Source organism: Bombina bombina, chromosome 6, assembly GCF_027579735.1.
Source record: "Bombina bombina isolate aBomBom1 chromosome 6, aBomBom1.pri, whole genome shotgun sequence".
Classification (NCBI taxonomy): domain Eukaryota; kingdom Metazoa; phylum Chordata; class Amphibia; order Anura; family Bombinatoridae; genus Bombina; species Bombina bombina.
The window spans coordinates 1,113,057,837-1,113,076,073 of NC_069504.1; the positions used below are offsets into that span (position 1 = coordinate 1,113,057,837).

Genomic DNA, 18,237 nt, shown 5'->3' on the forward strand with positions numbered 1-18,237 from the left:
TTCTAAGAAGTTGACTAATTAATGGCCGGGAATGTTACTTATAACCCGGATCTTTGCTCTATTTGCAGGTTATTCTTAAATAGACTCTTGTACATTTCCACTACATAAAATTGAGTTAATTGAGCGATATGAGGAAACTACACTACAAACGCCTTAATATTTAATTAGGAAGCTGAGGTGTAGGTCTAGGTGAGGTGTAGGTTTAGAGAGTTTTATGCCCTGGTTCTCCAGCTTGATTTAAAAGATGAGATTATGTACCCAGGGCTTGCTAGAACCTTAGTCCACCAGGAGTATTTCCCTTTTATACTTATACCCTCCACATAGCGGGGTCAGTTCTTCCTGTGAACCTAGGCGCAGCAACATCATTTTTTCCTTATAATAGTCCTAGGGTCTAACGATGGCCCTATATAATTTACTCTGCTTCTATTATATTTCCCCTACTATGTTCCCCTATTTGTAGAAGTTTCAGGTTAAGGCCCTAGATGGGCAATTGGTTTTGATTAAGGGGATAATTTACTTATAGGTACATTTTACTGAAAATAGGGGCCCACACATACCTTTAAAAGAAAAAGAGGTTTATTGTGTAGTTTGCACCCTCAATTCTTGTTTTTCTTTTTATACAGGGAGTGCAGAATTATTAGGCAAATGAGTATTTTGACCACATCATCCTCTTTATGCATGTTGTCTTACTCCAAGCTGTATAGGCTCGAAAGCCTACTACCAATTAAGCATATTAGGTGATGTGCATCTCTGTAATGAGAAGGGGTGTGGTCTAATGACATCAACACCCTATATCAGGTGTGCATAATTATTAGGCAACTTCCTTTCCTTTGGCAAAATGGGTCAAAAGAAGGACTTGACAGGCTCAGAAAAGTCAAAAATAGTGAGATATCTTGCAGAGGGATGCAGCACTCTTAAAATTGCAAAGCTTCTGAAGCGTGATCATCGAACAATCAAGCGTTTCATTCAAAATAGTCAACAGGGTAGCAAGAAGCGTGTGGAAAAACCAAGGCGCAAAATAACTGCCCATGAACTGAGAAAAGTCAAGCGTGCAGCTGCCAAGATGCCACTTGCCACCAGTTTGGCCATATTTCAGAGCTGCAACATCACTGGAGTGCCCAAAAGCACAAGGTGTGCAATACTCAGAGACATGGCCAAGGTAAGAAAGGCTGAAAGACGACCACCACTGAACAAGACACACAAGCTGAAACGTCAAGACTGGGCCAAGAAATATCTCAAGACTGATTTTTCTAAGGTTTTATGGACTGATGAAATGAGAGTGAGTCTTGATGGGCCCGTGGCTGGATTGGTAAAGGGCAGAGAGCTCCAGTCCGACTCAGACGCCAGCAAGGTGGAGGTGGAGTACTGGTTTGGGCTGGTATCATCAAAGATGAGCTTGTGGGGCCTTTTCGGGTTGAGGATGGAGTCAAGCTCAACTCCCAGTCCTACTGCCAGTTTCTGGAAGACACCTTCTTCAAGCAGTGGTACAGGAAGAAGTCTGCATCCTTCAAGAAAAACATGATTTTCATGCAGGACAATGCTCCATCACACGCGTCCAAGTACTCCACAGCGTGGCTGGCAAGAAAGGGTATAAAAGAAGAAAATCTAATGACATGGCCTCCTTGTTCACCTGATCTGAACCCCATTGAGAACCTGTGGTCCATCATCAAATGTGAGATTTACAAGGAGGGAAAACAGTACACCTCTCTGAACAGTGTCTGGGAGGCTGTGGTTGCTGCTGCACGCAATGTTGATGGTGAACAGATCAAAACACTGACAGAATCCATGGATGGCAGGCTTTTAAGTGTCCTTGCAAAGAAAGGTGGCTATATTGGTCACTGATTTGTTTTTGTTTTGTTTTTGAATGTCAGAAATGTATATTTGTGAATGTTGAGATGTTATATTGGTTTCACTGGTAAAAATAAATAATTGAAATGGGTATATATTTGTTTTTTGTTAAGTTGCCTAATAATTATGCACAGTAATAGTCACCTGCACACACAGATATCCCCCTAAAATAGCTATAACTAAAAACAAACTAAAAACTACTTCCAAAACTATTCAGCTTTGATATTAATGAGTTTTTTGGGTTCATTGAGAACATGGTTGTTGTTCAATAATAAAATTAATCCTCAAAAATACAACTTGCCTAATAATTCTGCACTCCCTGTATTGAGTCATAAATGGTATTGCATTCAGCAATATTAATGTGTCTTGGAATACCTGTAATATCTAGATTTAGACATAGACTCATGGTTGTAATATAGTCTATAGAGTAGACCTAGTGCTAAATATTGAGGCACTTTAAAGGTCCAAGAGTGGCCAGTCGGTAATATCTGGATAGACCTATATTGATATGATGTTTGGAGTTGTAATTCGATTTGCTAATATGTATGTCAATGTCTATGACCTTTCTGTTTTATGAGATACGTATTTTGTTTTGTGCAAAATAGATGTTATGTATGTCTGTGAACCTCAGTAAAAATGACTTTAAAAAAAAAAAAAAATGACTAACACCCATATTGTGACACAATATCATCACTTACTGTACTATGGGTTTTACTTGTTGAATAAGTGTATGACAACTATAAACACTAATAAGTGTATGTCAACTATAAACACTAATAAGTGTATGACAACTATAAGCACTAATAAGTGTATGACAACTATAAACACTAATAAGTGTATGACAACTATAAACACAAATAAGTGTATGACAACTATAAACACAAATAAGTGTATGACAACTATAAACACTAATAAGTGTATGACAACTATAAACACTAACAAGTGTATGACAACTATAAGCACTAATAAGTGTATGACAACTATAAACACTAATAAGTGTATGACAACTATAAACACTAATAAGTGTATGACAACTATAAACACTAATAAGTGTATGACAACTATAAGCACTAATAAGTGTATGACAACTATAAGCACTAATAAGTGTATGACAACTATAAACACTAATAAGTATATGACAACTATAAGCACTAATAAGTGTATGACAACTATAAGCACTAATAAGTATATGACAACTATAAGCACTAATAAGTGTATGACAACTATAAGCACTAATAAGTGTATGACAACTATAAGCACTAATAAGTGTATGACAACTATAAGCACTAATAAGTATATGACAACTATAAGCACTAATAAGTGTATGACAACTATAAGCACTAATAAGTGTATGACAACTATAAACACTAATAAGTGTATGACAACTATAAGCACTAATAAGTGTATGACAACTATAAGCACTAATAAGTGTATGACAACTATAAGCACTAATAAGTGTATGACAACTATAAGCACTAATAAGTGTATGACAACTATAAACACTAATAAGTGTATGACAACTATAAACACTAATAAGTGTATGACAACTATAAACACTAATAAGTGTATGACAACTATAAGCACTAATAAGTGTATGACAACTATAAACACTAATAAGTGTATGACAACTATAAACACTAATAAGTGTATGACAACTATAAACACTAATAAGTGTATGACAACTATAAGCACTAATAAGTGTATGACAACAATAAACACTAATAAGTGTATGACAACTATAGACACTAATAAGTATATGACAACTATAAACACTAATAAGTGTATGACAACTATAAGCACTAATAAGTGTATGACAACTATAAGCACTAATAAGTGTATGACAACTATAAACACTAATAAGTGTATGACAACTATAATCACTAATAAGTGTATGACAACTATAAGCACTAATAAGTGTATGACAACTATAAGCACTAATAAGTGTATGACAACTATAAACACTAATAAGTGTATGACAACTATAAGCACTAATAAGCGTATGACAACTATAAACACTAATAAGTGTATTTCATCCAGGTGTAGCAGCACAAGATATCAGTTACACTGAATCCTAACTGAAGAGGTTGCAATCCTTACCAAGATAATACAGCTGACTTGTTTACCTTTACTCTCAGTATACCATTACTGACTATAACAGTATGTACTCAGACTCATGCAGGATTATTATAAGTGTTTTCCCCTTTACGTTATATAAAATACAAATCATTAAAAGTTATGTTTTAATAAATGGTCTCCGACCCCTCCTCTGTATCTGAGACTATCGACCTATACTTCTTATTAAAGTCTAAGAATACTTTACACATAGCGTCAGGAGACTTTAGAGGGCTATAAGTGCATTCTCTAGCAGGGGGTTCTTTACCCTCTAATTTTTCCTAAAGTTACAGCTTGTACACTAGCCCGACAACTCAATAGACCAACACCGCTAAACCAGAGGTACGAAAATACTTTACTTTCCTATGTTGTTATTTGTATAATTATTTTTTTGTAAAATATATATCTATACCTATATATCTGTATGAATATATGCATATATAGATAGATGGCTAGATAGATGATTATATATATAAATATATATATGAGAGAGAGAGAGAGAGTTATATAGATATATTGTATATACGGATATATATATAGGCTTACAGTGTATGCTAGGTCTCCAGACTCGCTAATTCTTCAAGCACAGTTTCATGTTTCCCCTCGAGCACAACCTTTTACTTTCAACTTGTAATATGCGCAATATAGCATGGAGCAAAAGTTTTTATTGCGTACCACACCAACATTAGCGCACCACTTGTAATTTAGCCCAGATTATTTTAGTCTTGCTCTACTTCTTTTATTTTAAATCTATATTTCTTTCATGTAATTAGCAAGAGTCCATGAGCTAGTGACGTATGGGATATACATTCCTACCAGGAGGGGCAAAGTTTCCCAAACCTCAAAATGCCTATAAATACACCCCTCACCACACCCACAATTCAGTTTTACAAACTTTGCCTCCTATGGAGGTGGTGAAGTAAGTTTGTGCTAGATTCTACGTTGATATGCGCTCCGCAGCAAGTTGGAGCCCGGTTTTCCTCTCAGCGTGCAGTGAATGTCAGAGGAATGTGAGGAGAGTATTGCCTATTTGAATGCAGTGATCTCCTTCTACGGGGTCTATTTCATAGGTTCTCTGTTATCGGTCGTAGAGATTCATCTCTTACCTCCCTTTTCAGATCGACGATATACTCTTATTTATATACCATTACCTCTGCTGATTTTCGTTTCAGTACTGGTTTGGCTTTCTACAAACATGTAGATGAGTGTCCTGGGGTAAGTAAATCTTATTTTCTGTGACACTCTAAGCTATGGTTGGGCACTTTTTTATAAAGTTCTAAATATATGTATTCAAACATTTATTTGCCTTGACTCAGAATGTTCAACATTCCTTATTTTCAGACAGTCAGTTTCATATTTGGGATAATGCGTTTGAATCATTCATTTTTTCTTACCTTAAAAATTTGACTTTTTTTCCCTGTGGGCTGTTAGGCTCGCGGGGGCTGAAAATGCTTCATTTTATTGCGTCATTCTTGGCGCGGACTTTTTTGGCGCAAAAAATCTTTTCTGTTTCCGGCGTCATACGTGTCGCCGGAAGTTGCGTCATTTTTTGACGTCCTTTTGCGCCAAAAATGTCGGCGTTCCGGATGTGGCGTCATTTTTGGCGCCAAAAAGCATTTAGGCGCCAAACAATGTGGGCGTATTATTTGGCGCCAAAAAATATGGGCGTCGCTTTTGTCTCCACATTATTCAGTCTCATTTTTTCTTTGCTTCTGGTTACTAGAAGCTTGTTTATTGGCATTTTTTCCCATTCCTTAAACTGTCATTTAAGGAATTTGATCAATTTTGCTTTATATGTTGTTTTTTCTCTTACATATTGCAAGATGTCTCACGTTGCATCTGAGTCAGAAGATACTTCAGGAAAATCGCTGTCTAGTGCTGGAACTACCAAAGCTAAGTGTATCTGCTGTAAATTTTTGGTAGCTATTCCTCCGGCTGTTGTTTGTATTAATTGTCATGACAAACTTGTTAAAGCAGATAATATTTCCTTTAGTAATGTACCATTGCCTGTTGCAGTTCCCTCAATATCTAAGGTGCAGAATGTTCCTGATAACATAAGAGATTTTGTTTCTGAATCCATCAAGAAGGCTATGTCTGTTATTTCTCCTTCTAGTAAACATAAAAAATCTTTTAAAACTTCTCTCTCTACAGATGAATTTTTAAATGAACATCATCATTCTGATTCTGATGACTCTTCTGGTTCAGAGGATTCTGTCTCAGAGATTGATGCTGATAAATCTTCATATTTATTTAAAATGGAATTTATTTGTTCTTTACTTAAAGAAGTACTAATTGCTTTAGAAATAGAGGATTCTGGTCCTCTTGATACTAATTCTAAACGTTTAGATAAGGTGTTTAAATCTCCTGTGGTTATTCCAGAAGTTTTTCCTGTTCCTAATGCTATTTCTGAAGTAATTTCCAGAGAATGGGATAAATTGGGTAATTCATTTACTCCTTCTAAACGTTTTAAGCAATTATATCCTGTGCCGTCTGACAGATTAGAATTTTTTGGACAAAATCCCTAAAGTTGATGGGGCTATTTTACGTCAGATGGTACTTCGTTTAAAGATCCTTTAGATAGGAAAATTGAATCCTTTCTAAGAAAAGCTTATCTGTGTTCAGGTAATCTTCTTAGACCTGCTATATCTTTGGCTGATGTTGCTGCAGCTTCAACTATTTGGTTGGAGACTTTAGCTCAACAAGTAACAGATCATGATTCTCATAATATTATTATTCTTCTTCAGCATGCTAATAATTTTATCTGTGATGCCATTTTTGATATTATCAGAGTTGATGTCAGGTTTATGTCTCTAGCTATTTTAGCTAGAAGAGCTTTATGGCTTAAAACTTGGAATGCTGATATGGCTTCTAAATCAACTCTACTTTCCATTTCTTTCCAGGGTAACAAATTATTTGGTTCTCAGTTGGATTCCATTATCTTAACTGTTACTGGTGGGAAAGGAACTTTTTTACCACAGGATAAAAAATCTAAGGGTAAAAACAGGGCTAATAATCGTTTTCGTTCCTTTCGTTTCAACAAAGAACAAAAGCCTGATCCTTCATCCTCAGGAGCAGTTTCAGTTTGGAAACCATCTCCAGTCTGGAATAAATCCAAGCCTTCTAGAAAGGCAAAGCCTGCTTCTAAGTCCACATGAAGGTGCGGCCCTCATTCCAGCTCAGCTGGTAGGGGGCAGGTTACGTTTTTTCAAAGAAATTTGGATCAATTCTGTTCACAATCTTTGGATTCAGAACATTGTTTCAGAAGGGTACAGAATTGGTTTCAAGATGAGACCTCCTGCAAAGAGATTTTTTCTTTCCCGTGTCCCAGTAAATCCAGTGAAAGCTCAAGCATTTCTGAATTGTGTTTCAGATCTAGAGTTGGCTGGAGTAATTATGCCAGTTCCAGTTCTGGAACAGGGGATGGGGTTTTATTCAAATCTCTTCATTGTACCAAAGAAGGAGAATTCCTTCAGACCAGTTCTGGATCTAAAAATATTGAATCGTTATGTAAGGATACCAACGTTCAAAATGGTAACTGTAAGGACTATCTTGCCTTTTGTTCAGCAAGGGCATTATATGTCCACAATAGATTTACAGGATGCTTATCTGCATATTCCGATTCATCCAGATCATTATCAGTTCCTGAGATTCTCTTTTCTGGACAAGCATTACCAGTTTGTGGCTCTGCCGTTTGGCCTAGCTACAGCTCCAAGAATTTTTACAAAGGTTCTCGGTGCCCTTCTGTCTGTAATCAGAGAACAGGGTATTGTGGTATTTCCTTATTTGGACGATATCTTGGTACTTGCTCAGTCTTTACATTTAGCAGAATCTCATACAAATTGACTTGTGGTGTTTCTTCAAGATCATGGTTGGAGGATCAATTTACCAAAAAGTTCATTGATTCCTCAGACAAGGGTAACTTTTCTGGGTTTCCAGATAGATTCAGTGTCCATGACTCTGTCTTTAACAGACAAGAGACGTCTAAAATTGATTTCAGCTTGTCGAAACCTTCAGTCACAATCATTCCCTTCGGTAGCCTTATGCATGGAAATTCTAGATCTTATGACTGCTGCATCGGACGCGATCCCCTTTGCTCGTTTTCACATGCGACCTCTTCAACTCTGTATGCTGAATCAATGGTGCAGGGATTACACAAAGATATCTCAATTAATATCTTTAAAACCGATTGTACGACACTCTCTAACGTGGTGGACAGATCACCATCGTTTAATTCAGGGGGCTTCTTTTGTGCTTCCGACCTGGACTGTAATTTCAACAGATGCAAGTCTCACAGGTTGGGGAGCTGTGTGGGGATCTCTGACGGTACAAGGAGTTTGGGAATCTCAGGAGGTGAGATTACCGATCAATATTTTGGAACTCCGTGCAATTTTCAGAGCTCTTCAGTCTTGGCCTCTTCTGAAGAGAGAATCGTTCATTTGTTTTCAGACAGACAATGTCACAACTGTGGCATACATCAATCATCAAGGAGGGACTCACAGTCCTCTGGCTATGAAAGAAGTATCTCGAATTCTGGTTTGGGCGGAATCCAGCTCCTGTCTAATCTCTGCGGTTCATATCCCAGGTATAGACAATTGGGAAGCGGATTATCTCAGTCGCCAAACGTTGCATCCGGGCGAATGGTATCTTCACCCAGAGGTATTTCTTCAGATTGTTCAAATATGGGAGCTTCCAGAAATAGATCTGATGGCGTCTCATCTAAACAAGAAACTTCCCAGGTATCTGTCCAGATCCCGGGATCCTCAGGCGGAAGCAGTGGATGCATTATCACTTCCTTGGAAGTATCATCCTGCTTATATCTTTCCGCCTCTAGTTCTTCTTCCAAGAGTAATCTCCAAGATTCTGAAGGAATGCTCGTTTGTTCTGCTGGTAGCTCCGGCATGGCCTCACAGGTTTTGGTATGCGGATCTTGTCCGGATGGCCTCTTGCCATCCGTGGACTCTTCCGCTACGACCAGACCTTCTGTAGCAAGGTCCTTTTTTCCATCAGGATCTCAAATCCTTAAATTTAAAGGTATGGAGATGGAACGCTTGATTCTTAGTCAAAGAGGTTTCTCTGACTCTGTGATTAATACTATGTTACAGGCTCGTAAATCTGTATCCAGAGAGATATATTATAGAGTCTGGAAGACTTATATTTCTTGGTGTCTTTCTCATCATTTTTCTTTGCATTCTTTTAGAGTTCCAAGAATTTTACAGTTTCTTCAGGATGGTTTAGATAAAGGTTTGTCCGCAAGTTCCTTGAAAGGACAAATCTCTGCTCTTTCTGTTCTTTTTCACAGAAAGATTGTTAATCTTCCTGATATTCATTGTTTTGTACAAGCTTTGGTTCGTATAAAACCTGTCATTAAGTCAATTTCTCCTCCTTGGAGTTTGAATTTGGTTCTAGGGGCTCTTCAAGCTCCTCCGTTTGAACCTATGCATTCATTGGACATTAAATTACTTTCTTGGAAAGTTTTGTTCCTTTTGGCAATCTCTTCTGCCAGAAGAGTTTCTGAATTATCTGCTCTTTCTTGTGAGTCTCCTTTTCTGATTTTTCATCAGGATAAGGCAGTGTTGCGAACTTCTTTTGAATTTTTACCTAAAGTTGTGAATTCCAACAACATTAGTAGAGAAATTGTGGTTCCTTCATTATGTCCTAATCCTAAGAATTCTAAGGAGAAATTGTTACATTCTTTGGATGTTGTTAGAGCTTTGAAATATTATGTTGAAGCTACTAAGTCTTTCCGAAAGACTTCTAGTTTATTTGTTATCTTTTCCGGTTCTAGAAAAGGCCAGAAAGCTTCTGCCATTTCTTTGGCATCTTGGTTGAAATCTTTAATTCATCTTGCCTATGTTGAGTCGGGTAAAACTCCGCCTCAAAGGATTACAGCTCATTCTACTAGGTCAGTTTCTACTTCCTGGGCGTTTAGGAATGAAGCTTCGATTGATCAGATTTGCAAAGCAGCAACTTGGTCCTCTTTGCATACTTTTACTAAATTCTACCATTTTGATGTATTTTCTTCTTCTGAAGCAGTTTTTGGTAGAAAAGTACTTCAGGCAGCGGTTTCAGTTTGAATCTTCTGCTTATGTTTTTCATTAAACTTTATTTTGGGTGTGGATTATTTTCAGCAGGAATTGGCTGTCTTTATTTTATCCCTCCCTCTCTAGTGACTCTTGCGTGGAAAGATCCACATCTTGGGTAATCATTATCCCATACGTCACTAGCTCATGGACTCTTGCTAATTACATGAAAGAAAACATAATTTATGTAAGAACTTACCTGATAAATTCATTTCTTTCATATTAGCAAGAGTCCATGAGGCCCACCCTTTTTTGTGGTGGTTATGATTTTTGTATAAAGCACAATTATTCCAATTCCTTATTTTATATGCTTTCGCACTTTTTTATCACCCCACTTCTTGGCTATTCGTTAAACTGAATTGTGGGTGTGGTGAGGGGTGTATTTATAGGCATTTTGAGGTTTGGGAAACTTTGCCCCTCCTGGTAGGAATGTATATCCCATACGTCACTAGCTCATGGACTCTTGCTAATATGAAAGAAATGAATTTATCAGGTAAGTTCTTACATAAATTATGTTTTTTATATCTATACAGATAGATAGATAGATAGATAGATAGATAGATAGATAGATATAGGAATATGTATTTAAAAATACATAGAACATTTTTCCCTATGTGAAGAACATTGGAATGTAAAATATTTACAGTACATACACACTAAAACACATTATTAAATATTACAATTAAATAAAAATAAATGTTCATGTTTTCAGGTATTTGAGTGGAAAGGGCTCAAAAGTATATACATACATATATGCATATGTATATATACATACATGCACATATTTACACATGTATATGTATGTATATATACATTATAGCCCATTTCTATTCAAACACCTTATCATATACCATGTACCTTTTAATCCTTATTTATAACTTTTTTTTAATAAAATTTATATCAATAATTTTTATTATATAGTGTATAAATGAGTTTAAGTTAATATCACCAGCCTAATATCTGTAACTCGCTACTGACTATGCTGTAGTTACCAAAGACATTGTGTGATTGTGTTATTTATAAAATATTACAAAGATATTGGCTATGTGACCGATATACGTTTCTCTAAGCACAAATCACCCTACTGGGTTCATTCTACTTAGGTTGTGGCTATAGTTTGTCTAAAAGTAAAGTTCATTTAGTGGTTTCAGGAATGCACAGAAAACAGATATTGATGACCAATGTGAAGACCCATCTAATATTGTCATATTCCAATCTAAAGAGTAATTAAATTAATCCTATGGATTGCTTTAGGCATATATTTCCCTACTTGCACTTCTCTCTAACAAGTCAATATTCTTGTTTTACTGATATCCATGTAAATATTATTCACATTTTAATACAGTTATTTGTTTGCAGTCAGTTGTGGTGTTGGCAGTTATTACAGTGGAGAACATAACCAATGCTTCCCTTGTTCGCCGGGCACATACCAGGATACTGAAGGGCAGCTGGCGTGTGAGCCTTGTCCAAGCAATGATGGTGCGGGCATAGCAGGAGCACGAAATGTGTCGGAATGTGGAGGTAAAAGCTCCCTTGGTCAGCATTAATACCAGCTTCTAATTTATCTTAATATCCGTACAGAAAATCTTAACATATGACAGTATTGTTGTGGGGGTTTTTTTTTTTATGAAAACACTTGTTTCAGCTTGTTTTTAAAGCCAACTATACCTGCTCCTCTAATAACACATGACCTTTAAATTTTAAAGGGAAGCTGAACACAATTTTTTTCTTTCATGATTCAGATCGAGCATTACATTTTAAGCAACTTTCTAATTTACTCCTATTAATTTTTCTTTGTTCTTTGGTATCTTTATCTGAAAAAGCAGGAATGTAAGCTTACGAGACAGCCTATCTTTGTAGTCACTTATCAGCAAGCGCTACCCAGGTGCTGAACCAAAGATGGGCCGACTCGTACGCTTACATTCCTGCTTTTTCAAATAAAGATACCAAGAGAATTAAGAAAAAATGATAATAGGAGTAAATTAGAAAGTTGCTTAAAATTGCATGCTCTATCTGAATCATGAAAGAAAAGATTTGGGTTCAGTGTCCCTTTAAGCACTATAGTCAGCAGAAAAAATGATATTTATAATCAGCTGGGCTTGGTTAATTACATTTTAGTTAAAGGGACAGTCCAGTCAAAATTTAAATGCACATAGATGAATTACATCTTTGAATAGAAACATATCTGCACTATACTTGTATTGGCAAAAATGCTTCTAGTAAAAGTTATCACTGTTGTAGTGTTAACATTTTTCTCTGCACGTGCATGTGAAGCATAGCTAGATATTCTCAGTGCACCAGCATTTTAAATACTGCAGCTGATCAGACCACTAGTGGGGCTTGTATCATGTCAGCAATTAGCAAATTAAGTCATTACCAGATGATACAAGCACCTTAGGCTCTCTGTACAAGTGCTGTGTATAAAATGCTGGTGCACGGTGCATACTTAAATACACATTTGAAAGAGCTATATCTTTTTTTAGAAGCGTTTTTGCTAATAGATGTATATTGCAAAAATGCTTCTATTCAAAACAAGAATGCATCCATGTGGATTCCAAATTTGGCTGGAATGTCCCTTTAACTAAATAAATAACATTTACAAATTAAAGGTACCTCCTGCAGTTTTGACATCTAAAGATTTTCCCTTGAAAAGTTTGGTGTCCTAAAGAAAACACTGAAATTGCAGTACGAGTTTGGGGTATTGGTTTATGTCCTGAATTATTTTTACATTTAAATGAATATATTTTTTTACATCTTATTAACTGAACCTTTAACCTAATATATTAGGTGTTTGGCGTATTAGAGACAAACAATGTATGCAAGCAATATTATTCCTACTTTCACTATCCTAGTATATTGCTATATTTGTCATATTGTGCCTAAAATATTAATATTTATATTTACTATATCACTTTCTAAATGTATGTTATTGAGTCACAGTGGAGAATTAAAACTCTGCTTTATAAGTGAATTAACAATGAAAGAAAAAAAAATATTCTGAAGCGCTAAAACTAGATCTAATAAATATTACATTCAAGAATTGTTGTGCTCATTTGTTTTATATGAGTTGGTGGTGGGGTGCAGTTACATGATGTTATCAGTTACCTGTGCTTGCAGGACAGTGCCCACCCGGGTATTTCTCCTCCGATGGCTTCAAACCGTGCAAGTCCTGTCCTCTGGGCAGATATCAGCCTGAGATTGGCCGTACCATGTGCTTCACCTGCGGAGGAGGGCTTGTGACTAAATATGAAAGTGCAGTTTCCTTCCAGGACTGTGAAACAAAAGGTAGGGAAGTTCTACTGCCATCCATTTCAGAGTAAAATTCTGCCGAGAGGAATAAAGAGCTATGACCTAGAGATACAATTATAGGGCACCCTTAGTCTCCATAAAATAACTGGCTACAAGAGAGGGACACTGCACTGGGATTTATACTTTCTACAGAAAACAGTAGTTTTGCTCTGATAATTCATTTCATCTATCTGTAATATGCAGCGTCTACAAGTCACTCTATATATTATGCATAACACTTTATATAATATGCATAAATTATAGATCCATTTATGTTTGGATCATTAAAGGGATATGACACCCACATTTTTTTTTCATGAATCGGATAGAACAGCAATTTCTCTTGTTAAGTGTATCCAGTCCACGGATCATCCATTACTTATGGGATATTCTCCTTCCCAACAGGAAGTTGCAAGAGGATCACCAATATATATATATAGCTCCTCCCCTAACTGTCATATCCAGTCATTCTCTTGCAAGCCTCAACCAAGATGGAGGTCGTAAGAGGAGTGTGGTGTTTTATACTTAGTTTATTCTTCAATTCTTCAAAATTTTGTTATTTTTAAATGGTGCTGGAGTGTACTGTTTATCTCAGGCAGTATTTAGAAGAAGAATCTGCCTGCGTTTTCTATGATCTTAGCAGAAGTAACTAAGATCCATGGCTGTTCTCACATATTCTGAGGAGTGAGGTAACTTCAGAGAGGGAATGGCGTGCAGGTTTTCCTGCAATAAGGTATGTGCAGTTAATATTTTTCTAGGGATGGAATTTGCTAGAAAATGCTGCTGATACCGAACTAATGTAAGTAAAGCCTTAAATGCAGTGATAGCTACTGTTATCAGGCTTATTAATAGAGATGCATACTCTTATAAAAATGTAATATAAAACGTTTGCTGGCATGTTTAATCGTTTTTATATGTATTTGGTGATAAAACTTATTGGGGCCTAGTTTTTTTCCACATGGCTGGCTTGAATTTGGCCTAGAAACAGTTTCCTTAGGCTTTCCACTGTTGTAATATGAGTGGGAGGGGCCTATTTTGCCATTTTTTTGCACAGCAAAAATTACAGACACAGACATCCAGCTTCTTCCTGCATGATCCAGGACATCTCTGGGGGGCTCAAAAGGCTTCAAAGTCGTTTTTGAGGGAGGTAAAAAGCAGAGTAGTAGAGCTGTGGCAGTTGTTGTGACTGTTTGAAAAAAAAAATTTTTTTTGGGGTATTAAGGGGTTAATCATCCATTTGCAAGTGGGTGCAATGCTCTGCTAACTTGTTACATACACTGTAAAAATTTCGTTAGTGTAACTGCCTTTTTTCACTGTTATTTCAAATTTTGACAAAATTTGTGTTTCTTAAAGGTGCAGTAACGTTTTTTATATTGCTTGTAAACTTGTTTAAAGTGTTTTCCAAGCTTGCTAGTCTCATTGCTAGTCTGTTTAAACATGTCTGACACAGAGGAAACTACTTATTCATTATGTTTGAAAGCCATGGTGGAGCCCCATAGGAGAATGTGTACTAAATGTATTGATTTCACCTTAAACAGTAAAGATCAGTCTTTTTTAACTATAAAAGAAATATCACCAGAAGATTCTGACGAGGGGGAAGTTATGCCGACTAACTCTCCCCATGTGTCAGACCCTTCGCCTCCCGCTCAGGGGATGCACGCTAATATGGCGCCAATTACATCAGGGACGCCCATAGCGATTACCTTGCAGGACATGGCTGCAATCATGAATAATACCCTGTCAGAGGTATTATCCAGGTTGCCTGAATTAAGAGGCAAGCGCGATTGCTCTGGGGTTAGGAAAAATACAGAGCGCGCAGATGCTGTAAGGGCCATGTCTGATACTGCGTCACAATATGCAGATCATGAGGACGGAGAACTTCAGTCTGTGGGTGACATCTCTGATTCGGGGAATCCTGATTCAGAGATTTCTAATTTTAAATTTAAGCTTGAGAACCTCCGTGTGTTGCTTGGGGAGGTATGAGCTGCTCTGAATGACTGTAACACAGTTGCAGTACCAGAGAAATTGTGTAGGCTGGATAAATACTATGCGGTACCGGTGTGTACTGATGTTTTTCCTATACCTAAAAGGCTTACAGAAATTATTAGCAAGGAGTGGGATAGACCGGGTGTGCCTTTTTCCCCACCTCCTATATTTAGAAAAATGTTTCCAATAGACGCCACTACACGGGACTTATGGCAGACGGTCCCTAAGGTGGAGGGAGCAGTTTCTACTTTAGCAAAGCGTACTACTATCCCGGTTGAGGACAGTTGTGCTTTTTCAGATCCAATGGATAAAAAATTGGAGGGTTACCTTAAGAAAATGTTTATTCAACAAGGTTTTATTTTACAGCCCCTTGCATGCATTGCGCCTGTCACGGCCGCGGCGGCATTCTGGTTTGAGACCCTGGAAGAGGCCATCCATACAGCTCCATTGACTGAAATTATTGACAAGCTTAGAACACTTAAGCTAGCTAACTCATTTGTTTCTGATGCCATTGTTCATTTGACTAAACTAACGGCTAAGAATTCCGGATTCGCCATCCAAGCGCGTAGGGCGCTATGGCTTAAATCCTGGTCAGCTGACGTGACTTCGAAGTCTAAATTACTCAACATTCCTTTCAAGGGGCAGACCTTATTCGGGCCTGATTTGAAGGAAATTATTGCTGACATTACTGGAGGTAAGGGTCACACCCTTCCTCAGGACAGGGCCAAAGCAAAGGCCAAACAGTCTAATTTTCGTGCCTTTCGAAATTTCAAGGCAGGTGCAGCATCAACTTCCTCCGCTTCAAAACAAGAGGGAACCTTTGCTCAATCTAAGCAGGCCTGGAAACCTAACCAGTCCTGGAACAAAGGTAAGCAGGCCAGAAAGCCTGCTGCTGCCTCTAAGACAGCATGAAGGAACGGCCCCCTATCCGGCGACGGATCTAGTAGGGGGCAGACTTTCTCTCTTCGCCCAGGCGTGGACAAGAGATGTTCAGGATCCCTGGGCGTTGGAGATCATATCTCAGGGATATCTTCTGGACTTCAAAGCTTCCCCTCCACAAGGGAGATTTCATCTTTCAAGGCTATCTGCAAATCAGATAAAGAAAGAGGCATTCCTACGCTGTGTGCAAGACCTCCTAGTTATGGGAGTGATCCATCCAGTTCCGCGGACGGAACAAGGACAGGGTTTTTATTCGAATCTGTTTGTGGTTCCCAAAAAAGAGGGAACCTTCAGACCAATTTTAGATCTAAAGATCTTAAACAAATTCCTCAGAGTTCCATCTTTCAAAATGGAAACTATTCGGACCATCCTACCCATGATCCAAGAAGGTCAGTACATGACCACAGTGGACTTAAAGGATGCCTACCTTCACATACCGATTCACAAAGATCATCATCGGTTTCTAAGGTTTGCCTTTCTAGACAGGCATTACCAATTTGTAGCTCTTCCCTTCGGGTTGGCTACAGCCCCGAGAATCTTTACAAAGGTTCTGGGCTCACTTCTGGCAGTTCTAAGACCGCGAGGCATAGCGGTGGCTCCGTTTCTAGACAATATCCTGATACAGGCGTCAAGCTTTCAAGTTGCCAAGTCTCATACAGAGATAGTTCTGGCATTTCTGAGGCTGCATGGGTGGAAAGTGAACGAGGAAAAGAGTTCTCTATCCCCACTCACAAGAGTCTCCTTTCTAAGGACTCTGATAGATTCTGTAGAAATGAAAATTTACCTGATGGAGTCCAGGTTATCAAAACTTCTAAATGCTTGCCGTGTTCTTCACTCCATCCCTTCGGTAGCTCAGTGTATGGAGGCAATCGGCTTAATGGTAGCGGCAATGGACATAGTGCCATTTGCACGCCTTCATCTAAGACCGCTGCAATTATGCATGCTGAGTCAGTGGAATGGGGATTACACAGATTTGTCCCCTCTGCTAAATCTGGATCAAGAGACCAGAGATTCTCTTCTCTGGTGGTTGTCTCGGGTACACCTGTCCAAGGGTATGACCTTTTGCAGGCCAGATTGGACAATTGTAACAACAGATGCCAGCCTTCTAGGTTGGGGTGCAGTCTGGAATTCCCTGAAGGCCAGGGATTGTGGACTCAGGAGGAGAAACTCCTTCCAATAAATATTCTGGAGTTAAGAGCGATATTCAATGCTCTTCTGGCTTGGCCTCAGTTAGCAACACTGAGGTTCATCAGATTTCAGTCGGACAACATCACGACTGTGGCTTACATCAACCATCAAGGGGGAACCAGGAGTTCCCTAGCGATGTTAGAAGTCTCAAATATAATTCGCTGGGCAGAGTACCACTCTTGCCACCTGTCAGCAATCCATATCCCAGGCGTGGAGAACTGGGAGGCGGATTTTCTAAGTCGTCAGACTTTCCATCCGGGGAAGTGGGAACTCCATCCAGAGGTGTTTGCTCAGTTGATTCATCGTTGGGGCAAACCAGAGTTGGATCTCATGACGTCTTGCCAGAACGCCAAGCTTCCTTGTTACGGATCCAGGTCCAGGGACCCAGAAGCGACGCTGATAGATGCTCTAGCAGCGCCTTGGTTCTTCAACCTGGCTTATGTGTTTCCACCGTTTTCTCTGCTCCCTCGACTGATCGCCAAAATCAAACAGGAGAGAGCATCGGTGATTCTGATAGCACCTGCGTGGCCACGCAGGACTTGGTATGCAGACCTAGTGGACATGTCATCCTTTCCACCATGGACTCTGCCTCTAAGACAGGACCTTCTGAAACAAGGTCCTTTCAATCATCCAAATCTAATTTCTCTGAGACTGACTGCATGGAGATTGAACGCTTGATTCTATCAAAGCGCGGGTTCTCCGAGTCAGTCATTGATACTTTAATACAGGCACGAAAGCCTGTTACCAGGAAAATCTACCACAAGATATGGAGTAAATATCTTTATTGGTGTGAATC

The 18,237-nt window shown here is 38.3% G+C and overlaps 1 protein-coding gene across 2 annotated transcripts in view; it reads left to right on the top strand.

The window, feature by feature from the left end:
- SCUBE1 (signal peptide, CUB domain and EGF like domain containing 1) overlaps nt 1–18,237 on the top strand; it is a 703,286-nt gene that overhangs the window by 645,832 nt on the left and 39,217 nt on the right. For both annotated transcript variants that reach the window (XM_053719054.1, XM_053719055.1), the window contains 2 exons: nt 11,400–11,561; nt 13,158–13,325. In XM_053719054.1, the coding sequence (XP_053575029.1) occupies nt 11,400–11,561; nt 13,158–13,325 (330 nt within the window). The remainder of the gene's footprint in view (nt 1–11,399; nt 11,562–13,157; nt 13,326–18,237) is intronic.